Source organism: Corythoichthys intestinalis, chromosome 18, assembly GCF_030265065.1.
Source record: "Corythoichthys intestinalis isolate RoL2023-P3 chromosome 18, ASM3026506v1, whole genome shotgun sequence".
NCBI lineage: Eukaryota > Metazoa > Chordata > Actinopteri > Syngnathiformes > Syngnathidae > Corythoichthys > Corythoichthys intestinalis.
This window is the reverse complement of record NC_080412.1, coordinates 29,037,760-29,062,082: the sequence shown is the minus strand read 5'-3', so window position 1 is coordinate 29,062,082 and position 24,323 is coordinate 29,037,760. Positions and strand designations below refer to the sequence as shown.

Below are 24,323 nucleotides of genomic sequence, written 5' to 3'. Positions count from 1 at the left end.
AAACATCATGCTTTGGGGCTGTTTTTCTGCAAAGGGACCAGGACGACTGATCTGTGTAAAGGAAAGAATGAATGGGGCCATGTATTGAGAGATTTTGACTGAAAATCTCCTTCCATCAGCAAGGGCATTGAAGATGAAACGTGGCTGGGTCTTTCAGCATGACAATGATCCCAAACACACAGCCAGGACAACAAAGGAGTGGCTTCGTAAGAAGCATTTCAAGGTCCTAGAGTGGCCTAACCAGTCTCCAGATCTCAACCCCATAGAAAATCTGTGGAGGGAGTATAAGGTCTGTGTTGCCCAACAGACAGCCCCAAAACATCACTGCTCTAAAGGAGATCTGCATGGAGGAATGGGCCAAAATACCAGCAACAGTGTGTGTAAAGCTTGTGAAGAGTTACAGAAAACGTTTGGCCTTTGTTATTGCCAACAAAGGGTACATAACAAAGTATTGAGATGAACTTTTGGTATTGACCAAATACTTATTTTCCACCATGATTTGCAAATAAATTCTTTAAAAATCAAACAATGTGATTTTCGGGTTTTTCCACATTCTGTCTCTCATGGTTGGAGTTTACCCATGTTGACTATTACAGGCCTCTAATCTTTTCAAGTTGGAGAACTTGCACAATTAGTAGTTGATTAGATACTTCTTTGCCCCACTGTACAGTGTTACGTATTTGTCGTAACATTGACAATGTTATCATACGCCTGTCATTTCTTTTATATTAACTTGATATTATCCTCAACATGAATTAAAAACATTTGACATATCAGCGACTTGTTGACGTTGTTTTATTCCCTCGTATGGATGTCCAAATGCTCATATTGCTTAATGGGTGAGACCCTGGCAGGAAGGGTCGTGGAATCCCGTCAAAGTCGGCTGGTGGGCCGAAAAGGTGGGCTGAGCCATTGAGTGCCTATGAGGAAGTCAAGAACTGTGTGAATGTTAGTCCGTCAGTAGAAAATGAAGATGTTGTTACTTTTGCCCCTGCTGTCAGTCATCTCAGCAGAAGGTAAGATCAACTTTAATGGTTTATATTATTCATACATTGTAGAATATAAAAGTAGCCATGAGTAGTTATTATTACCGTAAATGGAAAGTGGAACTTATGGTGAAGCATTTCGACAAATCAACATTTTAAAAAATGTTTTTCACAAAAAGTGGATGTTTTACATTTGTTATTTATCTATATATGTCTAGTCTGTAGAACTAAAATATCATTTAAGAACTCATGAGAGTGCACATTTTAATAAAAAGTTGACTGTCCTTGACAGTCAGTCCACTGATTGAAGGTGTATGGGTGGAGTTACCTGCTTTCAATTACCGCACTGTGCCATGTGGATACGCCTCCGAAAATATAATTTTATAGATATATATTATTTTTAATAAGACTCGACAATTGGACCATCTTGACCATCTTTCTTGATCCTGATGAGGACAGCACTTTTCTTCCTCTTTTTTTCTTTTCCAGAGACACTCACATGCACGTTCCTTCCAAACTGCTGACAGACGTTATAGTCAAAGGTTTCACTTCTGTTTTTCTTCCATTCTTGTGAAACTCAACCGTCACATCAACAAAAATCTGTTCCTTGACCTCAAACTCCCTAAATGGAAGATTTTAAACCTTAAATATAGAGTTTATAAGCATAAGATTTATATACAGCATGGGGGCGGTATCAACATGGGTGGTTAATTCGCCTTACATTTCTGAGGTTGGCGTACGTAAAGGCTGAGTCAAGGCAACTGGACCGTTCTTCTTTTTTAGCAATGTTTCACCATAAAGTTATACCAAAATACAGTGATCCCTCATTTTTCGCGGTTAATAGGGACCAGAACCCACGGCGAGAAGTGAAAAACCACAAAGTAGCGCCCCCCACATTTTTTTGTGTTTTTTTTTTTTGGGTGTGTATTCAATGTATTAATTCAGATTTAGCATTGGAAAGAGATACATATAAGACATGTTTTTTCACTTTTTTCCCCAAAATATAATTAACGTTTTTCTCAATTGCTTTGTTACCTTTTTCAGATCAGAATTGAAATTCTCAAAACTACTTGTTCAATCCTCACAACATTGTATCACTACTGCACATCAAAAAAGCAATTTCGCATTTCTTTAAGCACGTTGCAGATGTGTTTGTGCGTCCATGCAAATGATTTTGTACAATTCTCTACTGTTTCCAACATTATCAGTTGTATCTGTCATGATGGTCAGAATGGATGATCATGGGTCTCTATTGAATAGTCTCACCTCCCACAACATTTAGTCATAACGTCATTGCACAAATCTTTACATGCAAAATGGATGAACATGTTGTCAGAATACAGTGGGGCATTTAGTCAACCACTAATTGTGCAAGTTCACCCACTTGAAAATATTAGAGAGACCTGTAATCGTCAACATGGGTAGACCTCAAAACCATGAGAGACGGAATGTGGGGGAAAAAAACAGAAAATCACATTATTTGATTTTTAAAGAATTTATTTGCAAATCATGGTGGAAAATAAGTATTTGGTCAATAACAAAAGTTCATCTCAATACTTTGTTATGTACCCTTTGTTGGCAATAACGGAGGCCAAACGTTTTCTGTAACTCTTCACAAGCTTATCACACACTGTTGCTAGTATTTTGGCCCATTCCTCCATGCAGATCTCCTCTAGAGCAGTGATGTTTTGGAGCTGTCGTTTGGCAACACGGACTTTCAACTCTCTCCACAGATTTCCTTTGGGGTTGAGATCTGGAGACTGGCTAGGCAACTCCAGGAACTTGAAATGCTTCTTACGAAGCCACTCCTTTGTTGCCCCGGCTGTGTGTTTGGGATCATTGTCAAGCTGAAAGACCCAGCCACTTCTCATGTTCAATGCTCTTGATGATGGAAGCATGGATGCTTCACAGTGGGTATGGTGTTCTTCGGATGCAATTCAGTATTCTTTCTCCTCCAAACACGAGAACCTGTGTTTCTACCAAAAAGCTTTGGTTTCATCTGCCCATCACACATTCTCCCAGTCCCCTTCTGAATCATCCAAATGATCTCTAGCGAACCGCAGACGGGCCTGGATGTGTACTTTCTTCAGCAGGGGGACACGTCTGGCAGTGCAGGATTTGAGTCCCTGGCGGCGCATTGTGTTACTGATAGTAGCCTTTGTTACTGTGGTCCCAGCTCTCTGTAGGTCATTCACTAGGTCCCCCCGTGTGGTTCTGGGATTTTTGCTCACCGTTCTTATCATTTTGATGCCACAGGGTGAGATCTTGCATGAAGCCCCAGATCGAGGGAGATTATCAGTGGTCTTGTATGTCTTCCATTTTCTAATAATTGCTCCCACAGTTGATTTCTTTACACCAAGCATTTTACCTATTGCAGATTCAGTCTTCCCAGCCTGGTGCAGGTCTACAATTTTGTCTCTGGTGTCCTTCCACAGATCTTTGGTCTTGGCCATAGTGGATTTTGGAGTGTAACTGATTAAAGTTGTGGACAGGTGTCTTTTATACCGATATAAGTGTTAAAACAGGTGCCACTAATACAGGTAACGAGTCGAGCCTCGTTAGACCTCGTTAGAAGAAGTTAGACCTCTTTGACAGCCAGAAATCTTCCTTGTTTGTAGTCGACCAAATGCTTAATTTCTCTCTAATTTGGTAACAAATTCTTTAAAAATCAAACAATGTGATTGTTTTTTTTTTTTTCTCCACATTCTGTCTCTCATGGTTGAGATTTAGCCATGTTGACAATTACAGGCCTCTCTAATCTTTTCATGTAGAACTTGCAAAATTGGTGGTTGACTAAATACTTATTTGCCCCACTGTATGTCAACATGTTTGTGCTAATTTCTAAGCCTGCCAAAATTTGTGATAGTTTGGGACTATGTGGGTTTCCACCACACCAACATAATCAGGGTAAGGTTTGCAACCCACAGCAGAATGGTAATGGAGTTCCTCCCACCATACTCCCCATGTCTCAATCCCAGAGGATATTTTTTCTCCATATGGAAATGTGTAAGTGTTAGATTGCCAGCCTCACACTCAGATGACTCTACTGGATGCCATGAATGCAACATGCAGTGAAATCACAGCATATACCTGCACAGGCTGGATAAAGCAATCAAGAAGATTCTTTCCACGCTGTATAGCAAGAGAGGACATCCATTGTGACGTGGATGAAAATTTGTGACCTAACAGGGTGGAATGTCAAAATGCGTAGACAGCATAGGGAAAAAAAATCCCGATATCTAGCACTCAGTCTTACGGTCACATCTAATTTTGCTCTTTATTTTTTTTTGTTTGTGATACTCAGTGCTGTCTTTTGCTTTCTGTATCGCAGTGACAAGTGTCAACTGAATCTTGTCCAGCCTCTTGCAATCAATCTCCCACACACAAAGGTGTAATTTGCAAATTTCAAAACTGTAAATGCGTCATTGAGTGAGTCCACTCAAATCCCCTCAAGCTGCTCACTTACACACAATGAGTTGCCGCTTCGGGTTCCAGGCATCTGTGGCAAGAAAAAACATTAAATGTCTGTCAATCATTGTTAACTTTAATAAGCAACTCCAGTGCACTGCCTGACCAACAAGAGCAGCAGGAGGGAGAGTGAGACTATGTGATCGGCTCAGGACAGCTCATCTGTAATTTTTTTTTTTTTTTTAAATTGAAAAAAAATCCGCAATGGACTGAGGGCGTGAAGTTTGAAGCTCGAAGTAGCAACGGATCACTGTACTACTATACTCTAAGTATGCCTCAGTGGGTGTGTTCTTTCAAGAACGGAGTCAAAAATAGGGTATTTATGTTCTTGAAAGAGTTGTCCTGTATAGAAATCAGTTCATTCATCCAAAATGGCGCCTTGGTGCGCGCCTCTTCTGATTTAATGGCCTTAGGGCTTCCTCTCTTTCAATTCAAATCAGCTGGGATGTTTGATATGTCTGTTTTCCTTCCAGAAATTTCACCACCATCCATTCTTCTGAACTCAGACCCAGTGCAGAACAGGTCCGAGGCGGTTTTGACCCCCGGCTCTGCTTTCAGTCTCAGCTGTCACGGCAATGCGTCGTTGAGTTGGTCCAGTAACGCGTTCAAGGAAGCGTCAGTGATTCGCGGTGGCACACTGCAGGTCTTTCGCGCCAACCCCAGACACACCGGGACGTACCGGTGCGCATACACCAACAGCACCCTGAAACACCTTCATGCCACGGTTCACCTCTACATCAAAGGTGAGTGACCTCACTTCATTTATCAATCATCCCATCGATAATGTCACTTCCAATGTTAATCAACCTTCAGACCCATCCGCGATCTTTGTTACGCAACGCAACACCCCTAGCGTCAGTGAAGGTGAAGACTTCCTGTTCCGATGTCTACTGACCGACCCTTCTTTCACCAACCTAACACTCCGAATGGTTGAGGATCGGAATAAGGGGACAGGTCATCATTTACCCCTGGGCATGAATGTGAGCGCGGACCCCCGCGTAGGCGTCACCATACACAAACCGGACAGGAAGTTCAACGGACGCTATGTATGCACCGCCCGGAACAACAATACAGTTGCTACATCGGCCACTTTACACCTCATGGTCATGCCAAGTGAGGACCTTGTCTACACTTAGCTGTCTCTCCTTGTCTATTTTCCTTGTCTTGTACCTGTGACTTTCCAATCTCACTGACTTTTGCCTCTTTCTCTTTTAGTCTGTATCTCCTATGTAGCTCCTGTTTGTCTCCCATCAGTCTTACATTTCTACAGTCCCTGACAAAAGTCTTGTCGCTTATCCATTTTGTAGAAACTAGGGCTGTCAAAATTATCGCGTTAACGGGCGTTAATTTTTTAAATTAATCACGTTAAAATATTTGACGCAATTAATGCATGCACTGAATGATCCACTCACGCATTGCCTCAAACAGATTACAATGACGCCGTTTATGGACATTAAGAATCAAGAGAATGCCACCGGCCGCTTGGGGGCAGCGCCGTTCCATACTAATGTTATTCCTTCTATTAGTGGAGAATTAGTAGTTGTGAGACGTTTATGCTGTTGCATTGTGCTATTTGTGCTCACACATATTTCTGTAATTATTCTTTCTTTCAGTGGCAATTATTTGTCTCTTGTTGTCTTTTGGGTAAGATATGTACAGTGATATGTTATAAAGGCGAGTGGACACAGGCGTTCTTTGGACCGCGCCGTTTATTGGCTTAAGCTTCGGCAACTCCTTCACAACAAACATAAGTATCATTTAGTGAAAGCTCAACAAAAATAATATTTCTATCACTCCAAAAAAAAAGTTCACAAAAAGAAAAGCACTTCAGTCTGTAGTAATGAGGTCCTATTTTCACACAGTTAAACAACAATGCAAAGTGAACTAGCATTCCCAATCAAAATAGCTATGCAAAATACACATAAAACATACTCAGACTTTGGTCACTCTATTCTTATTATTGTTATTTTTATTCTTATTATTATATTAACTCTACTTTTGATTGAAAATTTTACAAATTTTATTCAAACAAAAACCTGAAAAGGGGTTTTAATATAAAATTACTATAACTTGTAACTATAACATTTATCTTTTAAGAACTACAAGTCTTTCTGTCCGTGGATCACTTTAACAGAAAGAACGTTAATAGTGCAATTTGTGGATTTATTGTTATAATAAACAAATACAGGACTTACAGGGTGACCCAAAAAAAGTTTACACTCAGTTGACTGCTTGTTTAAAAGCCATTGAAACATATCTAAATAGGTTGTCATGCTTAAGTGATTCATTAAGGTCCCTCAATGCAGCTGGTAATCTCTCGTCTCTACAATTCCTGTGCTTCTGCTGAAAATGAAGAAAACTTTAGCTGTACCTGAATTGCTGCGTGCTGGTCTGATACCTACTGAGATTGCAGCAAATCTGAGAATATCCAGATGTGCAGTCTACAAAGTTGAAAAGAAGCTGAAAGATACTGGAACAGCCTCACGAAAACCTGGGTCTGGAAGTGCCGATCTGTGCGGACCAAAAAGTTGATTGACAAGGTGATATGTGGCCACCCCAGAGTCCAGATCTCAATCCCCTGGATTATAGCATATGGGCAACTGTGGAGGACAGTGCCTGTAAGAAGCCACAAACTTCTGTGGCAGCCTTGGAGAGGTCCATTGTTAGATCTTGGGAAAAGATGACAGCATCCTACATAAAGAAGACCTGTCAAGCGTTCCGCAGGCACCTGGAGGCTGTTGTGACACTTAAGGGAGGACACATTGAAAAATAGAGTGTACTGTACATGTTCTTTACAATAATGTAAAATTTGTGATTAAATTCTAATTCTAAGATGAATAAACATGGCATTTAAGTTGTATTATGGCAGTGTAAACTTTTTTTTGGGTCACCCTGTATGTACAGTATGTTGTATGTATATATCCGTCTTGTGTCTTATCTTTCCATTCCAGCAATAATTTACAGAAAAATATGGCATATTTTAGAGATGGTTTGAATTGCGATTATTTACGATTAATTTTTAAGCTGTGATTAACTCAATTAAAAATGTTAATCGTTTGACAGCCCTAGTAGAAACAATTGCTGATAAACTGACTTTTAATTATTCAATTGGTTTCAGAAATGGCTCATATGAAAGCTAAGACCCTCCATAATGATGTTGAATGTACAAAAATAATATTTGTTTGACTGAAAAAAGATTTATAATTTAATGAAGACATAAAGGTCAAATTTTGGCAAGACAAACGTTTTGTCGCCTATAGAAAGTAGTGTGAAAATTGAAGAAAAAATGTACTTCAAGTACAAAAATATGTTACATAACATAAGCGAATTAAGTAGTGGTGCTGTGAGATCCAAATTTAATATTTTCTATGACTTCCATAGACTTGAAGGACTGTATCCATGCGGTTCGGCAAGGATTCATACAATTTATTGATGAAGTCATCTGGAACATCAAAGAAAGCAGTCTTGCATGCCTCCCAGAGTTCATCAACATTCTTGGGGTTTCGTCTTCCATGCTCATGCTCAATGAGGTTCATGTCTGGTGACTGGGGTGGCCAGTCCTGGAAGATCTTGATCTTCTTTGCCTTGAGGAACTTTGAGGTAGAGATTGAAGTATGCGATGGAGCACCATCCTGCTGCAGAATTTGTCCCTTTTTATTGCTAGGAATGTAAGAGGCAGCTAAGATTTGTTGGTATTTCAGACTATTTTTGTTGCCTTCCACCCTGCCGATCTCTCACACACCCCTATACTGGATGTAAACCCAGACCATGATTTTGCCACCAGAAAACTTCACCCAGCCCAGTCACCAGACATGAACATCATTGAGCATGTCTGGGGTAGGATGAAAGAGGAAGCATGGAAGACGAAACCCAAGAATGTTGATGAACTCTGGTAGGCATGCAAGACTACTTTCTTGGATGTTCCTGATGACTTCATCAATAAATTGTACGAATCCTTGCCGAACCGCATGGATGCAGTCCTCCAAGCCTATGGAAGTCATAGAAAATATTAAATTTGGATCTCACAGCACCACCACTTAATTCGCTTATGTTATGTAACATATTTTTGTAGTACATTTTTTGTTCAATTTTCACACTACTTTCTGTAGGCGATAAAACTTTCGTCTTGCCAAAATTTGACCTTTATGTCTTCATTAAATGGTAAATCTTTTTTCAGTGAAACAAATATATTTTTGTACATTCAACATCATTTGGGAGGGTCTTAGCTTTCATATGAGCCATTTCTGAAACCAATTGAATAATTAAAAGTCAGGTTATTAGCAACTGTTTCTACAAAATGGATAAGCGACAAGACTTTTGTCAGGGACTCTATACATTCCTGGCACTGATCTTTCACCTGTCTGCCACATCTACCCTGTCTCTATCGAAGTATCTTTTACCTGTCTGTTAGTCTTTCAGTCTGTTTGCACCTCCTTTTGACTCTCAAACACACCAGGTTGTCTCTCGCCCGTCTACTATCCCTGACCTTTTTTTTGTATTGTTTTTAGGGCTGTCAAACGATTAAAATTTTTAATTGAGTTACAGCTTAAAAATCAATTAATCATAATTAATCGCAATTAATCGCATTTCAAACCATCTGAAATATGCCATATTTTTCTGTAAATTATATATATATATTCTGTAAAATAAATTGTTGGAATGGAAAGATAAGACACAAAATGGATATATACATTCAACATACGGTACATAAGGACTGTATTTGTTTATTATAACAATAAATCAACAAGATGGCATTAACATTATTAACATTCTGTTAAAGCGATCCATGGATAGAAAGACTTGTAGTTCTTAAAAGATAAATGTTAGAACAAGTTATACAAATTTTATATTAAAACCCCTCTTAATGTTTTCGTTTTAATAAAATTTGTAAAATTTTCAATCAAAAAATAAACTAGTAGCCCGCCATTGTTGATGTCAATAATTACTTACACAATGCTCATGGGTGCTGAAGCCTATAAAATCAGTCGCACCCAAGTGCCAGTAGAGGGCGGCAAAACTCCATAAAACACAATTCACAAGTGGGCATTTCACTCTACTGCCATTTAAATCTGTCTGAGCGGGACATGTGCGTTAATTGCGTCAAATATTTTAACGTGATTTCAAAAATTAGTTACCACCCGTTAACGCGATAATTTTGACAGCCCTAATTGTTTGGTCTTACCGCCGTCCATTTCTCATGTTTTTTAACTAGCCCCTTTTGAACTGTCACTCTATTACGTGTCAATCGTTAACAAGTTACAGCTCATCTGTCTATCATTTTTTTTGTCTTACTTATCTTTCTCTCACATCTGTCTTTTTGTTTTCTTGCACTACTCTCTCAGTAATGTGTCTTTCATTTTTCTGTGTATCTTTAGAACCAAGTCGACCTCAGGTGTTGGTAAATCAGAGTCATATTTTACGGATAGTGGGAGAAAGCTTTGCAGTAACATGTGTAACCAGTAGCTCTTCCATGCTCTTAGTCATCTTCTGGACATACCCTGACATTGAGGTGAGACTAGCATTTTGATGTTTGTTGGTGCTTTTTGACTGTCGATAGACTGTCTAACACTGGCCCATAGGCTCCAAATATGACAGAGACTTCTTCATATAGCAACGGGTTATACAAGAACAGCACATTAAGCATCGCAACTGTCGGTCGGCAACACAGCGGACGATACACGTGTACGGCAAGAAACAACTGGCCCAGCGAAGACTCGGCAACAGCCACACTGCGCGTCTTAGGTGAGGAAGTGATAGAGTCTCTGCCAAATTCTAACCTCTTACGTTTACAATCAAGAGGGACGAGTCTTTATTAACTTTGAAGCAAGCCAAGTCAAACCATAGTTGCATTGAGTCAACAACTTTTGAGTCACAACTAAGGGTGTAACGGTACATGTATTTGTATTGAACCGTTTCGGTACGTGGTGCTCTGTTTGGAGGCGTACTGAACGAGTTTCTGACGTAATGTAACCCGAGGCTGTGAGTCGATCAGGTTACAGTTTGTTTGTGTATATTATATTTACTCCGTCTTCTCTACTATAATGAGGACCAACACGGTAGGACAGTATAGCCCAGAAACGTCAACGGCGCGACAACGTGGCGTTAAAGTCAATCAGCCAATGCACTCCAGTCGCAGTGCGGCCGCGTGTTAGACGCGTCCCAGAAGTGGCTCAACACGACACACGCGAAAAGAACGGCAGAGTTTAGTATTTGACGCGAGACGCGACCCTCCTGCGTCAATGCTACTACCGGTAGCTAAGATCGGGCAGACCGAAAGTCACTCGTGTAAAAATATGGTGGATCCGGTCGATTTTCAAACTAATATGCAATTGTAACCCACTTTTTGAGTCAATCAGATCTCTTGAGTGGTAGATCGGGGCACAGTTGACTTGTCTTTGTTGATTTACTGCGGTCTTCTCGGCTATAATAATAACCAACATGGCCCCGTGTTCAAAACAAAACCCTCCTACCACAACAAAACAAGTAGGAACTAATATTCACATAGGAACTAAAGTTATACCACATAAAATATACAATAGAAATGAATACTACATCACATTTGTAAAATATAAACACATAAGAAAATAAATAATAGCCCATTTAAATCAAATAAATTGAAATGAGCTAAAACACCTGTCATTAAATATTAAGAATAATACACAGATCCTGCTTACACAATTAAATTTATTAATTTGTGTGTGGCGCTTTAACTTGAGAAAATCCACCAATAAAGCTTTTGAAAACCGTTCATAAGAAGAAAGAAAAAGATTCATTGAGGCATTTCATTTGTAAAATACATGTTAAAATCTTTGTCATTGGGACTGCTTTTCTCTTTAGCACAGGACTTCTTTTTTTTTTTCTTTCTTTCAGAAAGAAATCTGACCAATACGCGGGGTCTGAAAGGCAAATTGTTGTTGGATTATCTTTAAATAACCGCTTCTTTTTGAGCAGAATTCTAGATTTGTGTAGGCTAATGTTCCTATTGTTGAAAGCACAAAGGTGTGTAGTAAACAACTAGCACATTTATATTTTAGCATTTTGTTTTCTTACTGTACCGAAAATAAACCGAACCGTGACCTCAAAACCGAGGTACGTACCGAACCGAGATTTTTGTGTACCGTTACACCCCTCGTCACAACAGATGTCCAAAATTGAAGTCTTAAGTCTAACTTTGGTGATGTCATGTGACCTCTGTTCACATGATCAGACTCTGTCAGGTGTTTGACGTGGGGTCTCGCCAACAGACGCTCCCTTTGTGACCGCTTTCCTGCAACGCCGCACTAGCTCTCAAAGTGAGGGTAATGTGAGCACCCAAGGAACAGAGCGGTTTCAACAACCAAACGTCAGCAATGTTTCGGCGATGGACGACTGGATGCTGCTGGCTAACATTAGTGTAGACACGACAGGGGTTCATGATGTCAGCAGAAACAGCACTGTGGATGTGCATGAAGGCGGAGACGTTACGTTAATCGTCGTTTTGGAAGCTTACCCGCCAATCAGCAGCCTCGAATGGACATCACCTCACCTTGTCAAGACAAAGATGCAGAGCTGCACAACAGATGGTTACAGGTCAGCATGAGACAATGACAAAAGGGTTTTGAAAATGGGGTGAGAATGGCTCACAATATAATAGTGACCAAATCCTCTTGAATTGTTGTGATCAAAAAGCTTCCATTTGCAGGTGCCAAGCCAGTCTGCTTCTGCGGCGTGTGCGTGATGAGGAGAAAGGTCGCTACACGCTACGCTATGCAAATGCCCGCTTCAGTGGCTCCTTAAACTTTGATCTGAGAGTTCTTCGTAAGCGACTACTTATCTTCCCGATCCTCTGCAACCCCATCGATTTGATCACCTGTTTTCATATGACTTAGGTGCCCCGGGTGGCATCATCACTTTGGAGAACGATACCTTGATCTGCAGAAGTTCGGGTTTTCCCCCGCCCATCATTTTGTGGTCACAATGCAGCGGTCTTGTCGACACGTACGTGTAAAGCGAGGGATGGGTCGCTGTGGTGAAAGGAAGTCTCTGCCTACGCAGCGTGCTCTCATTGGTTCGTGGGTGTCACTTGGACTTCCCTGCGCAGGTGCGGCAATGTCTCGATCTCCTGGCTTGATAATGTTACCGCACAGGAGGGGCAGAAGCAACACATAGCGCTCCCGCAGGCGTTGGCTGATGACGTCACCTTCGAGTGTGTATCCATCAACAGCGTGGGACATTCGCGGAACGTCTTCTACCTGCGTAAGCGCTTAAACCAAGAGTCTCCAAACTGGTCCTTAAGGCTCACTGTGGGTTCATTGTCTATGTTCCAACAGTTTAACCAATGAGGTTTCTGAAGACACAAACAGCACCTGATGATTGCAATCAACTGATTATACTGATTGATGAAAAGGTGTCCCATTATTCGGTTGTACTGAATTCCTGCACCCGAAGCGGCCCTTTGTGGAATAGTTTGGAGACCCATAGCTTAAACCAGTGGTGTCCAAACTATTCCACATAGGGCCGCAGTGGGTGCTGGATTTCATTCCTACAAAACAAGATGACATCTTTTCACCAATCCGGTGTCTCACAAGTGTAATCAGTTGTTAGCAGTCAGGTGCTGCTTGTTTTAGCATAAACTTCATTGGTTAAACTGTCTGTGCTCGATTGGTAGGAACAAAAACCAGGACCCACAGCGGCCCTTGCGGACAGGTTTGGACACCCATGGCTTAAACCACAGGTGTCAAACCGATTCCAGAAAGGGCCAAGTAGGTGCTGGATTTTGTTCCAACTGATAACGTGCAGAGAGTTTAACCAATAAACTTCCTGCTGAAACAAGCAGCACCTGACAAAGTTTAACTGATTACACATGTAAAAGATCTAATTGGTGAAAAGGTGTCCTCTTCATTGGTTGGAAAGCAAACCTGGACCCACTTGGCCCTATCTGGAATCGGTTTGACACCTGTGGCTTAAACAATCCCCTCCAAAGTTGTTTCGGTTAATACGTTGTGATTCAGGCCTTTTTTAGATATTGATACCTTTTAACCTCAAGGTTTAATACACTTTCTCATATGTCCACTTTCAGCTGGTAGAAGCGTGTGGACGGCACACATGCTGGCCGCCACAGTGGGCGCAGCCATGCTACTTCTGCTTGTTATCGTCCTCATCTTCAGGATTAGACGGGTGCGTGGGCCAACTATGGACAGAAGCAAATGTGAAGATTATTTCTTCGTCCTCTCGCCTCTTCCTCAGCTTCTTTCCTGCTCCTTCTTGTCCTTTTGCAGCAACCAAAGTACGAAGTCCGTTGGAAGATCATAGAGAGTTTCCAGGGTAACAACTACACCTTTGTAGACCCCAGCCTGCTGCCTTACAACAACCTGAAGTGGGAGTTTCCCAGAGACAAGCTGCGTCTAGGTAGCGTTTGACCTCGTCTCTGACACCCAACCTGGCACTGACGTTTGACCCTGTTTTGTCTCTCAGGGGGTGTGTTGGGTTCAGGAGCGTTTGGGAAGGTTGTGGAGGCCACGGCATACGGCCTAGGTAGTCAGGATGAAACACGGGTCGCTGTCAAGATGCTGAAACGTAAAACGCAACTCCACAACAAATACACAACTACAATTACACTTCAAACTGAACATTGCAGAAGTCAATTCTATCTGTTTTGCAGCGAGCGCTCACTCTGAGGAACGAGAGGCGCTGATGTGTGAGCTGAAGATCCTCAGTTATCTTGGTTACCATGACAACATTGTCAACCTACTTGGCGCCTGTACTCAAGGAGGTCACTTCACTTAACATGTTGCAACCTATCCTAAATTTAGCCGGGTTATCTTAATTCTAAGTGAACTTGCAGGACCCATGTTGATGATAACCGAATACTGTTTCCACGGAGACCTGCTCAACTTCCTGCGCACGCATGCCCAGCATTTTGTGGCAGCCATTTTGAGCCTGGAGCCGGCAGAGCATGACGCCAAATATTTTAACATCAGACTCAGGAGGTCAGAAATCAAACTCTTCTATTTCGCAAATGTGCGGCAATGTCACGATCACATTTGGTGTGCGCGAATATGTGTTTTTTAGTGATAGCGGGATCTCGTGTTGTTCGGAATATCAGGAAATGCAACCGATGCTTTCGTCTTCAGGTAGCACACACCTGTTCGTCACACACAAACACATGCAAGGTACATAATAACCCTAGCCTGTCCTGTCCTTATCCAGGTGCACAGCAAAGTGAGTGTTTGTCTATGAGCGACTTGATGAGGTTTTCATACCAGGTGGCTCAGGGTTTGGACTTCTTGTCGACACGAAACGTAACAATACACAAACACAAACGCACAATTTACAATAACTTAAGTGTGGTAAACTAATGTGTGTTTGTGTGTGCCAGTGTATTCACAGAGATGTGGCAGCGAGGAACGTGTTGCTGAGTGACCGCCATGTTGCCAAAATCTGCGACTTTGGTTTGGCCAGAGACATACGCAATGACGACAGCTACATCGTGCAAGGAAACGTAAGTTGACAGAAAAAAGCACTATATAACTACTACACAACTACTTCAATTGATCACTGCACTTTAACTACACAATAAATGCACAACAATTACTACACAAGTACACAACTATTATACATCGACTAAACAACCGACATGATGCCTACACAGCAACTACTTCACATCTATGACACTAAACTACATCTACATGACAATCAACAAACTGCTCAACCACTTCACATCCACTAGAGAACTACTACACAACACCTGAAATGCAGTTTCCTCTTGTCTTTTATTTTGAAATGCAGCTGTCAGGGAAGCATAAATTTGAACTCCAAGACAAGTGTTACCTCGATAGCTCGATTAGAGAAATGAATACCACCCCAACCATGGATTGCTTTTCTTCGAAGGCTTTATGAACAAGAGCTCTCGGGTACAAACAAATGTGACCCAGCCAGGAGCTGTGATCACCCAGAAAGTATGAAGAAGTACAATAGAGGCTGGACATTTATACTAATGAAAGGGCGGTGCCGAAGCCCACCCTGAAACGAAACTTACTAAGAAACGAAACTCATCATCTCACAAACCCGGGTATTTTTCCATACAAAAACATCATTGAGCTGAGACCTTGAACACCGGTCCCGGCTAGAACGAAGATAAGCTTAGTCTGATAAACCACAGTCGCTCATTGTATTCATTCAGGGCATATTGGAAAACAGGAACATACCAGTCCATATTTGGGCATATTGTGATACAGTCTATGGAAAGGCACACTCAAACAGGTTGATATAACAATGATGCTTTATGCTACAATGTTCTCATGCAAGCTTAACAAAAGCATACAAAATCCATCCATCCATCCATTATCTTCCGCTTAGTCCGGGATCAGGTCGCGGGGACAGCAGCTTTAGCAGGGAAGCCCAGACTTGCCTCTCTCCAGCCACTTCAGTCAGCTCCTCCGGCGGGATTCCAAGGCGTTCCCAGGCCAGCCGAGCGACATAGTCCCTCCAGTGTGTCCTGGGTCGTCCCCGGGGCCTCCCGCTGGTGGGACATGCCCGGAACACCTCTCCAGGGAGGCGTCCAGGAGGCATCTGAACCAGATGCCCAAGCCACCTCAACTGGCTCCTCTCAACGCGGAGGAGTAGCGGCTCGACACCAAGCCCCTCCTGGATGACCTGGCTTCTCACCCTATCGCTAAGGGAGAGCCCGGACACCCTACGGAGGAAACTCATTTCGGCCACTTGTATCCAGGATCTTGTTCTTTCGGTCACGACCCACAGCTGGTGACCATAGGTGAGGGTAGGAACGTAGATCGATCGGTAAATCGAGAGCTTCGCCTTTTGGCTCAGCTCCTTCTTCACCACAACGGACCGGTGCAGAGTCCGCATCACTGTGGACGCTGCACCGATCTACCTGTCAATCTCCCGCTCCTTCCTACCCTCACTCGTGAACAAGACCCCAAGATACTTGAACTCCTCCACTTGGGGCAGGATCTCATCCGCGACCCGCGACCCATCATACAAAATATGATGTATAATGGTTGTGTTTTAAGCATGAATAAAATTCTCTCACAGCAGCTTCCTCTTCTGATCTTTAATTTTGAACTGTATTTTCTGTCCTCTTATATTTTGATAAGGAGCTTCATGTCTCTTCTTTTGTTGCAACAATACAATTCCTGTGGTCTTTTATTTTGACAGGCAGCTTCCTCTTTTCCTTGACTACTGTATAACGCTAAGCTTCTTGCTTTGTTTTATTTTGGTAGGCGCGCCTGCCAGTCAAGTGGATGGCTCCTGAAAGTATCTTTCAGTGTGTGTACACAGTGCAGAGTGACGTCTGGTCCTACGGTGTCCTGCTGTGGGAAATCTTCTCCCTCGGTAACCGTGAAAACCCTTTCATCACATGACCTTACGTGACCTCTCACTCTGTCTGTCCTCCTTCAGGGAAGAGTCCTTACCCCAACGTTGCTGTAGATACCAAATTCTACAAGATGATCAAAGATGGCTGCCATATGGACCGACCCGACTTTGCTCCGCCGCAAATGTGAGGCCAGAAAGCCATCAATCAAATTGATTGACAGCCATACGTGTCATTTAAGACTGATTGACACATCCGATTTTCAGGTACCAGCTGATGACGTCGTGTTGGAGTTTGGAGCCGACCGACAGACCGACGTTCAAGATTATTTGTCAGCTGGTCGAACGGCTCCTCCTTTCTGACGACAAGGCGGGGCACGGCAAGCAGGTGAGGCTCAATCACGTGTCGGATGCCGCTTTGATTGACAGTGCAAACATCTGACCAATTGCTTTTTGGCACTTAAGCCGATATACAAAAATATTGACGAACGCGGGGAAGACGAAGACAGCGAGGAAGAGGATGGAATGGGTGAAGACTCCTTCAAGGGCGAGGAGCCAGGTGACCGCAACTACTACACAGTTTTTAACATTTCATGTAATGGGAATGTTGTCCCTGATTTTATCTTTGCCATTTCAGACAGTGGCGAGGACGACGAGGAATCAATCAAGATGACGAAGATGACAAAGAATATTTACCAGCTGTCTTAACGCTCTCGTGTAATGAACTACAACTACCATCGTTTACTTAACATCCATGATCACAAACATGCTTTAAAGTCGGGGTACTTAGATACAAATCATAGATGCTCCACAATCATTTTCAATAGGTCTGAGGTCTATTTTTTTTTTTTTTGTTCAGTGACCCCAAATATAAGCTAAATAAATACAATAATGCAAATACATTCACTTTACAAATGATAAAGAATACTCTTACCAGACTTTCCAGTGGCAATATTTGCATACTCACTTAAAATTGCTATTTTGTGTAGCAACAGTAGCATGTACAGAGCAAATGTCTGCTGTACTAAGGATGATTTTTTTTCTTGTATTTTTCATTATTGTTTGTGGTTTTACCAAAAAAACAAAACAAAAAAATTTTTCATAGGTTTTTCATGACAGTGATCCCTCACTACTTCACGCTTCAAACTTCGTGCCCTCCGTCTATCGAGTATTTTTTTTTCTGATTAAAAAATAAAATACAGATGAGCTGTCCCAATCCGATCACGTAGTCTCAGTCTCCCTCCTGCTGCTTTTCTTCTTCTTTCTCAGGCAGTGCACTGGAGTTGTTTGTTAAAGTTAACGATGATTGACAGATGTTAAGGTTTGATCTTGCCAAAGAAGCTTTGAAGCCCAAACTTCAAAGCGCTGCATGTGTCAATCATCGTTTAGTTTGTTAAACATTTGCTGTGGCAACTCATCGTATGTAAGTGAGCAGCGTGAGCGGATTTGAGTCGAGTCACTCAATGAAGCATTTAATAAAGACAATATAACATGTTTAAAACTTATAACTCATAATTATTACATTTTAAGTACTTAAAAACCATTTATTAAAATATATATTCATAAAATGGATCTTTTTATTATACTTTAAGAAAAAAAAAGGTGAAAAACATGTCTTATATGTATCTTTTTCCAATGCTAAATCTGAATAAATACATTGAAGACAAAAAAAAATGGGGGCGGGGGGTGGATTTGCTCTACTTCACGGTTTTTCACCTATCGGGGGTTGTTCTGGTCCCCATTAACCGCGAAAAACGAGGGATCACTGTATTCACTGGTGTTGTCGAGTTGCACTTTGGTTGCCTGCGTTTGTATGCGTTGCTGCTCCGCATAAGTTAGAGTAGCAGTTGTTCTCATAGTATATTATTATCAATACTAATAAAAGCAATACTTTGGAAAGTGTGGATAAGTTGAAGTGAATTTTAAAGCGCTAAATAGATTGCATACAATTACAACACACCAACTTCCAAACAAAAACAACAACAAAATAAGTACTATACAACTACTTCATACCAACGACACAACTTCTGCATACAGTGGGGCAAATAAGTATTTAGTCAACCACTAATTGTGCAAGTTCTCCCACTTGAAAATATTAGAGAGGCCTGTAATTGTCAACATGGGTAAACCTCAACAGATTCAGTCTTCAAGCCTGGTGCAGGTCTCCAATTTTGTCTCTGGTGTCCTTCGACCGTTCTTTGGTCTTAGCCATAGTAGAGTTTGAAATGTGACTGACTGAGTTTGTGGACAGGTGTCTTTTATACCGATAATGAGTTAAAACAGGTGCCATTAATACAGGTAATGAGTGGAGCCTCGTTAGACCTCGTTAGAAGAAGTTAGACCTCTTTGACAGCCAGAAAGCTTGCTTGTTTGTTGTTGTGATTTAGGGCTATACAAATAAAATTGAATTGAATTGTTTGTAGGTGACCAAATACTTATTTTCCACTCTAATGCGGAAATAAATTCTTTAAAAATCAAACTATGTGATTTGTGTTTTTTTTTCCCACATTCTGTCTCTCATGGTTGAGGTTTACCCTTGTTGACAATTACAGGCCTCTCTAATCTTTTCAAGTAGGAGAACTTGCATAATTGGTGGTTGACTAAATATTAGAGCTGTCAAAATTATCGCGTTAACGGGCGGTAATTAATTTTTTAAATTAATCACGTTAAAATATTTGACGCGATTAACGCACATGCCCCGCTCAGATTAAAATGACAGCAGTGTACTTGTTACTTGTTTTTTGTTGTTTGGCGCCCTCTACTGGCGCTTGGGTCCAAATGATTTTATGGGTTTGGCGAGTGAGCATGGTGTAATGACATCAACAATGGCGAGCTACAAGTTTATTTTTTGGTTGAAAATTTTACAAATTTAAATAAAACGAAAACATTAAGAGGGGTTTTACTATAAAATTTCTATAACTTGTACTAACATTTATCTTTTAAGAACTACAAGTTTTTCTATCCATGGATCGCTTTAAGAGAATATTAATAATGTTAATGCCATCTTGTTGATTTATTGTTATAATAAACAAATACAGTACTTATGTACCGTATGTTGAATGTATATATCCGTCTTGTCTTATCTTTTCATTCCAACAAAAATTTACAGAAAAATATGGCATATTTTATAGATGGTTTGAATTGCGATGAATTACGATTAATTAATTTTTAAGCTGTAATTAACTTGATTAAAAATGTTAATCATTTGACAGCCCTACTAAATACTTATTTGCCCCACTTTATCGACTATTCAATTAAAAGCATGCATAATTACACAGTAACTCTAACCCAAAACGCAGCTCCTACATATTTACTACACAACTATGAAAACACAAATTATACAAAATTATTAAACAAATAAACAATTGCACATCAATAACTAGGAACTGCAAATTCTTTTGATTTGGGGATATTTCGGGGACATGTCCTGTTGCATGGCTGTCAATGGCATCAACTTAATTGGGCGACAGTTGAATGTCAATGGTCTGTAATGGTATGTTTTTGGTTGAAAATCACAACCACACAGGTTTTCTTGCCATTAAAAATGAATAGGAAATTTGGGCGTACATGGCCGTCAATGGCATGAACGTGCATGGCTGTCAGTGCCGTCAAATTACTTGGGCGTCAGCTGAATGTCAATTGGCTGAAATGGTAAAATGTTCCAAAATCACGAGACTCTACACTGCTGGCCAAAAGTATTGGCACTCCTGCAATTTTTGTCAGATAATGCTCAATTTCTCCCAGAAAATCGTTGCAATTACAAATGCTTTGGTAGTAATATCTTCATTCATTTTGATTGCACTGAAAAAACACAAAAGAGAATGGAAAAAAAATAAATAAATAATTATTATCATTTTACACAAAACTCCAAAAACGGGCTGGACAAAAGTATTGGCACCCTTTGAAAAATCATGTGACACTTCTCTAATTTGTAGTAGTGAAATTACGAGCACCTGTTACTTACCTGTGGCACATAACAGGTGGTGGCAATATTTAAATCACACCTACAGCCAGTTAAAATGGATTAACGGTGGTTGACTCAATCTCTGTCCTGTGTCCTTGTGTGTACTACACTGAGCATGGAGGAAAAAAGAAAGAAGACCAAAGAACAGTCTGAGGACTTGAAAAGCAAAATTGTGAGGAAGCATGGGCAATCTCAAGGCTACAAGTCCATCTCCAAAGACCTGAATGTTCCTGTGTCTACCGTGCGCAGTGTCATCAATAAGTGTAAAGCCCATGGCACTGTGGCTAACCTCCCTAGATGTGGACGGAAAAGAAAAATTGTCGAGAGATTTCAACAAAAGATTGTGCGGATGGTGGATAAAGAACCTCGACTAACATCCAAATAAAGTTCAAGCTGTCCTGCAGTCCGAGGGTACAACAGTGTTAACCCGTACTATCCGTCGGCACCTCAATGAAAAGGGACTCTATGGTAAGATACCCAAGAAGACCCCACCTCTGACCCAGAGACATAAAAACGGCAGGCTGGAGTTTGCCAAAACTTACCTGAGAAAGCCAAAAATATTTTGGAACAATGATCTCCGGTCAGATGAGACAAAAGTAGAGCTTTCTGGGAAAATGCATCAACATAGAGTTTACAGGGGAAAAAACGAGGCCTTCAAAGAAAAGAACACGGTCCCCACAGTCAAACATGGCGGAGGTTCCCTGATGTTTTGGGGTTGCTTTGCTGCCTCTGGCACTGGAATGCTTGACTGTGTGCATGGCATTTTGAAGTCTGAAGACTACCAACAAATTTTGCAGCACAATGTAGGGCCCAGTGAGAGAAAGCTGGGTCTCCTTCAGAGGTCATGGGTCTTCCAGCAGGACAATGACCCAAAACACATTTCAAAAAGCACAAGAAAATGGTTTGAGAGAAAGCACTGGAGACTTCTAAAGTGGCCAGCAATGAGACCAGACCTGAATCCCATTGAATACCTGTGGGGATATCTAAAAATGGCCATTTGTAGAAGGCCCCCTTCAAATCTCAGAGACCTCGAGCAGTTGGCCGAAGAAGAATGGTCTAAAATTCCAGCAGAGCATTGTAAGAAACTCAATGATGGATAACGGAAGCGGTTGTTTGCAGTTATTTTGTCTAAAGGTTGTGCTACCAAGTATTAGGCTGAGGGTGCGAATACTTTTGTCTGGGCCATTTTTGGAACTTTGTGTAAAAAAAAAATTTTTTTTTTAAAAATCATTCTCTTTTGTGTTTTTTCATTGCAAACAAAATAAATGCAGATATTACTACCAAAGCATTTGTAATTGCAATCATTTTCTGGAAGAAATTGACAGTTATTTGAGAGAATTGCAGGGGTGCCAATACTTTTGGCCAGCAGTGTATGTTTTCCTGCCATTGAAAATGAATGGGAAATTTGGACGTACATGACTGTCAATGGCATCCCATTAGAGATGAATGTTAAACTTATTGGCGAATTTTGGAGGAACTGTGAGGAAAAGCGGTATGGAAAATGAATGAATGTACATTTTTGCCAAATTCTGTATACTAGTACAAGTTTTATCCACCTTACAGTCTTGGAATTATTGATGTATAAATTATGTGATTTGGTCAGAAATTGTTGGACTAGATACATTTACATTTAAAAAAAAAATTTTTTTTTTTTTTTTTAAAAACCCGTGTTTACAAGCGACCGGAAAAGATTTGGGAGTCTTTAAAAAAGTTTGCTTGGTCACGCGAGAATTCTGGTCATTTTGATCTTTGAACGGTGACGGTCGGTCAAATGTTTTGCGCCATTCAAAAAAAAAAAAAAAATCTGGGCCATTGCCTTGCAAAGCTCCATCTAACTACTAAATATTTCAACACTTTTAATACAACACAACGGCAATTGTGTTGCTAATATAATACAGTAATAAAAATGTTGCCAATGTAGCCAATAAATAACAAATGCACAGTAAATTTTAAGGTTTGAAAGTTGTCATGGGAAAAATGTTTTTATATTGTTGTTGTAATTTTGCAGGTGGATGTGGAAAAGATCTGCCACAATAAAACACGGGTTCAGTTTACTACATGGCATTACAGTACATAAAATATATAGTACATTATGTATCAAATTGTAAGAGCAAGTCAAACACTCTTCCCTGACTGATGGCTGCAATTGTTGGTTTATCGCGTGCCGCCCGTTTGCTCACGTTGTCCTCTTGTACTTTTCTTGTGCATTAATAACAGTAACACAGCAATCATGTGACATTTTTACGACCACTGGACTGTCTCACACCCACATACACACGCGCAGGGAAGGGCGTTTGGGAAAAAAAGTGATTTATTTTGTCAGCGCGTGTGCATGATTAATGTGACAAACTGGTTATCAAGGTTTTCTGCTCAACAATAAAAACTCCGGGAATCCTATGTAAAAGACGTTTGGTGAGAAATGTTTGACAGGTAAGTCATGCTTTCACTTGTTCATTTTTTACTCATTTAGCTCTTCTCATATTTACTCATTTATTTGTTAATGCGTTAACACCTTCATTCATTCATTCATTTATACTGTAAATTGATTTAATTCACTGTAGTTCTACTGTTTTGTAGGGGTCATTCTGGAATTGGAAATTTGGGGTTAAAATTCTTTAAAAAGGCTTAATAAGCTTAGTTTATAATTCATTTCATACATTTTTATTTTATATTGACAATACATTAGCTTTCTTTCAGGAGTAGAAGGTTATTGCTGACCAAGAGGACAAACCTACAGTACTTTATGAATAAGGAAAGAAAAAATGAAACCGCTCATTCTGATCCAAGGGCCTAGGTTTTGTCTCAACATTGGTAGGGACCATAACCTGAATGCACACTTTTTGCTGAGGATGGGACATTAAAAAGACCAAACAGATAGTGTGAACAGGGGTCAGGGCTACATTTTTAACAAATATGCTGATGTGTTTCTTATGTAAAAATTTCCTCTAATTGTGCAAGTTCTCCCACTTGAAAATATTAGAGAGGTCGGTAATTGTCAACATGGGTAAACCTCAACCATGAGAAACAGAATGTGGAAAAAAAACTGAGAAAATCACATTGTATGATTTTTAAAGAATTTCTTTGCAAATCATGGTGGAAAATAAGTATTTGGTCAATACCAAAAGTTCATCTCGATATTTTTTTATGTACCCTTTGTTGGCAATAACGTAGGCCAAACATTTTCTGTAACTCTTCACAAGCTATTCACACACTGTTGCTGGTATTTTGGCCCATTCCTCCATGCAGATCTCCTCTAGAGCAGTGATGTTTTGGGGCTGTCATTGGGAAACACGGACTTTCAACTCCCTCCACAGATTTTCTATGGGGTTGAGATCTGGAGGCTGGCTAGGCCACTCCAGGACCTTGAAATGCTTCTTATGAAGCCACTCCTTTGTTGCCCTGGCTGTTTGTTTGGGATCATTGTCATGCTAAAAGACCCAGCCACATCTCATCTTCAATACCCTTGCTGATGGAAGGAGATTTTCACTCAAAATATCTCGATACATGGCCCCATTCATTCTCTCCTTTACACAGATCAGTCGTCCTTGTCCCTTTGCAGAAAAACAGCCCCAAAGCATGATGTTTCCACCCCC

The 24,323-nt window shown here is 40.7% G+C and overlaps 1 protein-coding gene across 2 annotated transcripts; it reads left to right on the top strand.

The window, feature by feature from the left end:
• The first annotated feature begins 902 nt into the window (after window positions 1–902).
• Window positions 903–19,753, top strand: csf1rb (colony stimulating factor 1 receptor, b). 2 transcript variants are annotated; one of them, XM_057821884.1, is made up of 22 exons: window positions 903–1,016; window positions 4,928–5,197; window positions 5,268–5,567; window positions 9,830–9,963; window positions 10,034–10,196; window positions 11,699–12,023; window positions 12,136–12,251; window positions 12,323–12,431; window positions 12,535–12,689; window positions 13,513–13,610; window positions 13,712–13,841; window positions 13,908–14,009; window positions 14,095–14,205; window positions 14,278–14,422; window positions 14,505–14,566; window positions 14,643–14,734; window positions 14,812–14,934; window positions 16,676–16,787; window positions 16,854–16,953; window positions 17,034–17,154; window positions 17,232–17,325; window positions 17,404–19,752. In XM_057821884.1, the coding sequence occupies exons 1-22, from the start codon at window positions 968–970 to the stop codon at window positions 17,472–17,474; spliced, it is 2,982 nt and encodes a 993-aa protein (XP_057677867.1). In that variant the 5' UTR covers window positions 903–967; the 3' UTR covers window positions 17,475–19,752. The 2 variants fall into 2 exon arrangements, with proteins under 2 accessions (XP_057677867.1, XP_057677869.1); XM_057821886.1 differs by having other exon boundaries at window positions 969–1,016; window positions 4,961–5,197; window positions 17,404–19,753.
• The last annotated feature ends 4,570 nt before the right edge of the window (window positions 19,754–24,323 follow it).

Coding starts and splice junctions, on each gene's coding strand:
- csf1rb (XM_057821884.1), top strand. CDS start 968: ATGAAGATGTTGTTACTTTTGCCCCTGCTGTCAGTCATCTCAGCAGAA. Junction 5,568..9,829: donor ACACCTCATGGTCATGCCAA/GTGAGGACCTTG, acceptor GTGTATCTTTAG/AACCAAGTCGACCTCAGGTG. Junction 9,964..10,033: donor GGACATACCCTGACATTGAG/GTGAGACTAGCA, acceptor ACTGGCCCATAG/GCTCCAAATATGACAGAGAC.